Source organism: Helobdella robusta, assembly GCF_000326865.2.
Source record: "Helobdella robusta unplaced genomic scaffold HELROscaffold_28, whole genome shotgun sequence".
NCBI lineage: Eukaryota > Metazoa > Annelida > Clitellata > Rhynchobdellida > Glossiphoniidae > Helobdella > Helobdella robusta.
The window spans coordinates 752648-759757 of record NW_008704435.1 but is presented as its reverse complement, the minus strand read 5'-3'; the positions used below and the strand labels follow the sequence as shown (position 1 = coordinate 759757).

At 33.3% G+C, this 7110-nt stretch overlaps 1 protein-coding gene across 1 annotated transcript in view; it reads right to left on the bottom strand.

Annotated features, from left to right (window-relative positions):
• Positions 1 to 2386: 2386 nt before the first annotated feature.
• HELRODRAFT_173891 (hypothetical protein) overlaps positions 2387 to 7110 on the bottom strand; it is a gene marked incomplete at both ends in the record, with an annotated part of 5713 nt that continues 989 nt past the window's right edge. The window contains 6 exons of the mRNA XM_009020475.1: positions 2387 to 2932; positions 3040 to 3404; positions 4047 to 4415; positions 4807 to 5013; positions 5149 to 5474; positions 5537 to 5616. Of these exons, the coding sequence (XP_009018723.1) occupies positions 2387 to 2932; positions 3040 to 3404; positions 4047 to 4415; positions 4807 to 5013; positions 5149 to 5474; positions 5537 to 5616 (1893 nt within the window). The remainder of the gene's footprint in view (positions 2933 to 3039; positions 3405 to 4046; positions 4416 to 4806; positions 5014 to 5148; positions 5475 to 5536; positions 5617 to 7110) is intronic.

The following is a 7110-nucleotide window of genomic DNA, read 5'->3' as shown; positions in this document are numbered from 1 at the left end:
GAGGTACCCCGAAAGTAAGAGTAGAGGAGTTAGAAGTAGAATTATTGAGAACAACAGAAGAAAAACGATTACAGAGATAAGAAGAAAACCAAGATAGACAAGAATCAGTAATATTAAAAGAAAGATGCAGCAGTCTCAAGAGAATAGTATGGTCAACAGTATCAAAAGCTGAAGAAAAGTCAAGAGCAAGAAGAAGAGTAAGATTACTATTGTCACTAGAGAGAAGGATATCATTGTGTATTTTAAGTAAAGAAGTTTCAGTACTGTGAGCAGGTCTGAAACCAGATTGAGATACAGGTAGCAAAGAGTTAAAGTCTAAATAGGATGAGAGTTGATTAAAAACAACTTTTTCTATTATTTTAGAGATGAAAGTAATATTAGTTACAGGTCTATAATTAGATAAAGAGGTAGGATCTAGGGATGTGTTTTTAAGAATAGGAATAACAATAGAATTCTTATAAGAAGTAGGAAATTTAGAGGTGGAAAGAGATAAATTAACTACCATACCAACAATAAAATAAATTAATGAATAAAAAATATTATCATATTATTATTACTATTAAGGAACAAATTAAGTAGGGTAACGTGGGGCAAAACGCCGCATGGGTAAAAAGCCTAAATCCAGTTTGCACGAAATTTGTTTGACCGAAAGTTGTTCAATTAATTTTTAAAAATTAGAACGTACCCTTATTATTTTGAATGTAAAACCACGCCGTTTCTCCATTTGTTTTTTCTGTTTCGGAGTTTTATACAGATTGCGAGTGAAAAATTGGTCGTGTTATAAATTTTGTGTTCGGGTTTTTAATTAATTTCTTGATAATAAGATCGTTATTTGTGAAGAAAAGAGGTTTTTTATGAAGAAAAATCATTTTCACATATACAAAAGTAACTTCTAATCGGTTGGAACAATTTTTTGTATTTTTAAATTAAATTTATTCTTAACATTGTACGAAGGTAATGTTCGCGACGGTTTTTAACTCAGCGACGATTAAGCATATGTAAAAGGCGGATTATGAAAAAACCGATTAAATAATAAATATTTAAAGGTTTAATGAAATGAAAAAAGATTTATTATTGTTTTTTATTTGTTATTTATAACATTTTAACTTTATTCAGATTAAAAATTGCATAAAACAATAAAAAAAACATCATCATAAAATCGCTATATATTAAGATACCAACGATAAGGAGAAAGTTAAAAAAATCGCCAAAAATTTATTTATGTATGCATCTGAAATATATTAGCATTTTTTGATAGACAATTTTATTTATAAAAATACCATATATAACAAAACTTTCTCCCGTTTTGTGCACATTCTCAAAAATTCAATTGAACGCATTAACCCTACTTTTCCAAATTTGCGTCATTGGTAAAAAAATCGCCAAAAATCCATTTATGTGTGCATCTGGAAAATATTTGCATATTCTAATAGACAATTTTATTCCCAAAATCAACATATAACAAAGCTATCTCCCGTTTCGTGAACATTCTGAAAAATTCGTTAGAACGCGTTAACCCTACATTTCCAAATTTGCGTCATCGGTAACGAGAAAGTTAAAAAATCGCCAAAAATCCATTTATGTGTGCATCTGGAAAATATTTGCATATTCTAATAGACAATTTTATTCCCAAAATCAACATATAACAAAGCTATCTCCCGTTTCGTGCACATTCTCAAAAATTCGACTGATGATGTTCACTCCTGCACTACAATGAAGTGCGAGTCGGTTTTTGCAGGAGACCTACCTATAGAGCTGCGTTATTTTTACTGGCTTAGTTAAATGAAACTAAAGCAGCTAAATTAAACTAATTTTTGAATGTAAAAAGGCTCATTCAATTAAAAAAAACGCAACCTACCTAAATAGCTGCCTGAAGCAGGCTCATTCAATTAAAAAAAGGAACCTACCTAGAGAACTGCCTGAAGCAGGCTCATTCAATTAAAAAAAGGAACCTACCTAGAGAGCTGCCTAAAGCAGGCTCATTCAATTAAAAAAAGGAACCTACCTAGAGAGCTGCCTAAAGCAGGCTCATTCAGTTAAAAAAAGGAACCTACCTAGAGAGCTGCCTGAAGCAGGCTAATTCAAATAAAAAAAGGAACCTATCTAGAGAGCTGCCTGAAGCAGGCTCATTCAATTAAAAAACGCAACCTACCTAGAGAGCTGCCTGAAGCAGGCTCATTCAATTAAAAAAAGGAACCTACCTAGAGAGCTGCCTGAAGCAGGCTCATTCAATTAAAAAAAAGAACCTACCTAGAGAGCTGCCTGAAGCAGGCTCATTCAATTGAAAAAAGGAACCTACCTAGAGAGCTGCCTGAAGCAGGCTCATTCAATTAAAAAACGCAACCTACCTAGAGAGCTGCCTGGAGCAGGCTCATTCAATTGTCAATTATATTTGACCAAGTAGAGACCGACAAATATTACAATTATACAACACTTTAGTCCAATTAATGCATGTGATGAGGGTACATTTTCTATGAACCCAGCGGAAACAGTTTTGACACTGAATCCATAACTCATCAGCGCTTTCATTACAACAAAATAAACATTCATTTATCATGTTATCGGAATTAGCAATCACATCATCAAATATTTTTAATCTACATCTTATTGGATCAAATTCGTTTCCAATTGGTTTGCTTTTATCTAACGTGTCCATGACCATGTAGATGAAAATTCCACAGTTGTGGCCATCCATCTGCTTTGGCAGTTCATTATGCGCTTCAAAGTCGAAATTTTCCCATGATTGTTTGTTAATTCTTTGGGACATACGTTTAAATCTTTTTTCATATTGTTTGATTTGCAAAATAGATGATCCAAGAGGGTTATAGAAAAATATTTTGTTTAGATTATTATCTACAGTTATTAAACAGTAATGATTGTTGTTGACGACGAGTGGGAAAAATATGTAATTAGCATTAAAAGAATATTGGGGCTAGAACAAGTAAAATTTTTAAACATTACAGTTGTGGACAAGTCACAAGGTATATAGATTGAATTTGTAAACCAGTGAGACAAATAATCTAAAAGAACGCTACTCACCCATTTTTCTCCAAAAAGAGTCTGAAAATCCGAAAGCAACAACCTATCATTTCCTTTTTTGGCAACGTAACAATTTCTACTGATTATTTGCTCGTAATAGCATTTGTTGCTCGGAATGTTGGAATTTGTTATACAGATGTTGCTGTGGCCATTTGCACTTTGATCATTGTTGCAAATTATTGTGGGTATTTTAACGGTAACTATGCTGTTGAAATAACTTTTGAAAGGTTTACGTTTCCCCCAATAATTTTCCTCACATTCTTTTACCACTGTTTTTATTTTTCTTTTACGAGAAGCGGGTATTTGCAATAGAATTTCTTTCGTACGCGCATCAACATGGTTTTTTAACAACTCCGCAAAACGACCTATTTTTAAATTTGTCGATCCATTTAGCAATTGGTGTTTAATAAACCTAAAACAATTTTCAACTTTGCTATTGCTTGTTCGTTCCCCGTTTTTATTCAAAAGAACTGTCCAAAGAGGCAAAATCGAAATATATTTTTTTAAAACAAGTTTCGCGAAAGTTTTATTACAATATTCGTTTGGCTCCGTCTGTTCATCGTTCACCAAACGCAATTGGTCGTTAACATGTTCAAGAATTTGTAAGCGTTTTCGATAAAATGGGCTACTTTCGTAAATTGTCTCCAATTCATTAACTTCATTATCGTCATCATCATAAACGTGTTCAATTAGATCGTAATGACTTACTTCATTGATTGTTGATTCATGAAACTCATCAAAATGACTATTTAAAGATGGAGTTTTTTTTAACGAACATGTAATATGAAAGAATGAAGTAATTAAATTTATCATCCGTCTATAACTTTTGGCTTGCAGTATTACGCTAAAGGCATTTATATAAAATTTAACAACCTCTTTTGTACTAATATTTTTTTTGACAAATCGAACTATGTTTTTAAAAAAGTGCGCGCAGCAAAGCTTTATCATTATTTGATTTTTTGGGACACATTCGCTAATACACCATTTAAATGCCATTGCCAGGTAACCTCTCAAATCAACTCCAATCCAACCAGTTAAAACGGCATTTATCATTGCCATTGAGTGGTCTGTAACCACGTTCATAAAAATTGGCCAGGCGTTTACCTTTTTTATGACGTATCTTCTAAAATTTATCAAATGATAAGCAACTGAAGCTGTGTCATGGCGATCGCTTATAAAATCAAAAATTTGAGCGTAACCCGCATCAAGACCTACTACGGCGCTGTATAGATATATAGTTTGTTTGCTATGAAGACGACGAACCACAGACCCCGTTGAATCTAAATGTATTGTTGGTAAGTCTGTCTGACCTAATCTCAAAATAACTTCAATTTGGTCGTCGGAAAAAAAAGTGGCATAAAATGGAACGGCTGAAACTGCTTGTATATAAATTTCATCCGGTTTTTTGAAATTTTTGACGTTCTATTAGATCAATAACGTCATCTTTTGCCTTATCGACTGCAGCCATAGCCTCACATCTCACATTTTTAAATACCCCCAACGAATGAATATTTTGTAGATTCTCCTGTTTTATTAATGCAGCATTGGAGGATCTTATAAATTTTTCACGTAAAACAGACGGATATTGCGATATTAACTGTTCATACAAGTTTTTTCTACGTTGGCCTCTTAGTTGTCTTACTAATTTTCCATTATGGTTATAATTGGTAGACGATGTATAAATATCAATTTTGTTATGACTTATATTTACCTTAAATAATCTGCACATCTCAAATTTACATTTGAGATAAATAATGTAACGCGAACGATTCTCGCGTTTACTATTTGTGATAGCAATGCAGGGCGAAATGGCATTTTCTACCGCGAAGCAGATACGCTCAGTTGATGTTGCATCTTTTTCGCGGAGGCCTTGGTACACCTCTTCTTCAACTGCACTACTTAAAAGATGCACGGTGCAGTTGGCGTACGTCCTGCAACTAACCTCTTTTCCTTCTTCTTCAAGCTCATGTACCCCTTGGAAATTAGGAATAGATGATAAAAAATTACAAACATGCAGAAAGGGAATATTAAATTTGAGGCAATGTTTATTACAAATAAATTGACGTAGTACATACAAATTATAATGCATTATAAATGATATATAAATACCTCGTGCCGGCGAATTGTTTTCAACAATTGCAACACTTTCATCATGTGATGCCTGAGTGGCTTGCCGTTGTGATTCATAGATGACATCAGTGTTCTCTACCTGCTGCAAAAAACATTGTATATTAATTATATTACCTTGCAGTATCTTTAAGATATCATCTCTGTTGCTCCGGACAATTGTTTGGTTATCATGCAACCACTTGGCTAAGGCATTGTTGTTACATGTTACTATGCTCTGTAGGTTCTGCAAACATTCATCGTTGCCTTGGGGACCATTTTCAGTTAAACCTAAAAAGCATCTATTCCTCCGCAATAAGTCATGCAATCTGTGAATTTCAAATTTTTAATGTTATCACTAGTTTTGTTACATTTTCAATAGTGCATTTACCGCTTTCGATTACTGAAGTTATTTTTCTGCTTTAGGCTCTTGCGAGCTTGGCCAAACCAACCCTGTTCATCCAAACTAGACTGTATTTTAATAAAAATGTTGATTCGTTTAATTTAATGAATAATATGCATTGCACAGTAATTGAACTATAGTTCTTTAACGCGTGAACATTTAAATTTACAAAAAAAAAACAAAATATGTTTTTTATTTTAGCTAAAAATTAACAAATACTAATGCAATCGCAGCAAAAAGTGAAATTTAAACATTTTAAATTGCAAAAAAGATCGTGATGACTAAAATTGTGAAAAGTACAGATCGATATCGCTAACTTATAAAGTTATCGTTTAACATTTATTTTTGTGGCTTCGTATATTTTTTAGCAGGGGCGGATCTAGGTAATTGGTTTTGGGGGGGCAAGCGATGGGCAAGGGGTAGGGCATGGGGGGGCCAGACATGCTGGAGTGTTTTGTGTTTAAAAGTACACAACAAACAAATTAAAACATATTCAAAAAGATTTAATATATATATATATATATATATATATATATATATATATATATATATATATTCTTATGTAATGCAATTATTAAAAATTAAAGTTTATTTAGGTATTATTTCTTTCTTAAGCACTACTAAGGTGCAGCGAATAACTTAATTAATGTTATTTCACTCATCCTTTGGTGCAATATTAATTGCCTGTTTCATTTGTTTTCAAATCTGATTATCTAAATGACGAATTATCGGTTCCGATTTTGGTGATTCATAGCACACATATTGGTAGGAGCTTGGATAAACCTGTCATTATCCAGTCCCACATTTCAAGGCATACCCAGTTCATCAATTATAAGATTACTCAAACCATCAGCAGTTAGATCATGAGCAGGCACAAATCCAATAAATGCTTCGCATACGGCGTCACGTACAAAATATCGTATTACTAGGCTAACCTGTTCTGTTTTTCGACAGTCTTTCGTTTCATCTACCATTATTGCAAATTGAACACTCTCTTTGACTTCATTGATGATTTGTTGCTGAACCATTGCTGCCATGCAATGAAGTATTTCATTCTGGATCGTCTTGCTTGTGTATTTTGCATTTCCCGGCAATGAAGTTATTTTTTTACCTATTTCAGAGTCATACTTGCCAACCAAATTTATTAAATCGAGAAAATTTCCTCTGTTCATACTGCTACTGCTTTCGTCATGTCCTCTTTGGGCTATTTTGTGCACAGCAGTGTACTTGAGTACATCAATAACAGCTGCAATATAATGGCGATTAGCTTTTATTTGTTTCTCTCTTTTGTCTGATAACATATCCAGAATAGCTTGTTGTGGTTTTTTATTTTTGTATTCAATCCAAGTCTGATATGCTGCCATATGCGCATTTGAACGTATATGCGAAATGAATCCTCCATCAGAATATGTTGCTTTTTTCCAATTAGAGAAACCACTGCGTGTGANAGTATTATCTGGCANATTTCCAGGCATAGGAAAATGTCGACAAGCATAACAGAATGCTGCATCTATCGTTTGAGAATACTCTAGCCAATCATAAGTGGCATACCATTTCTGTTG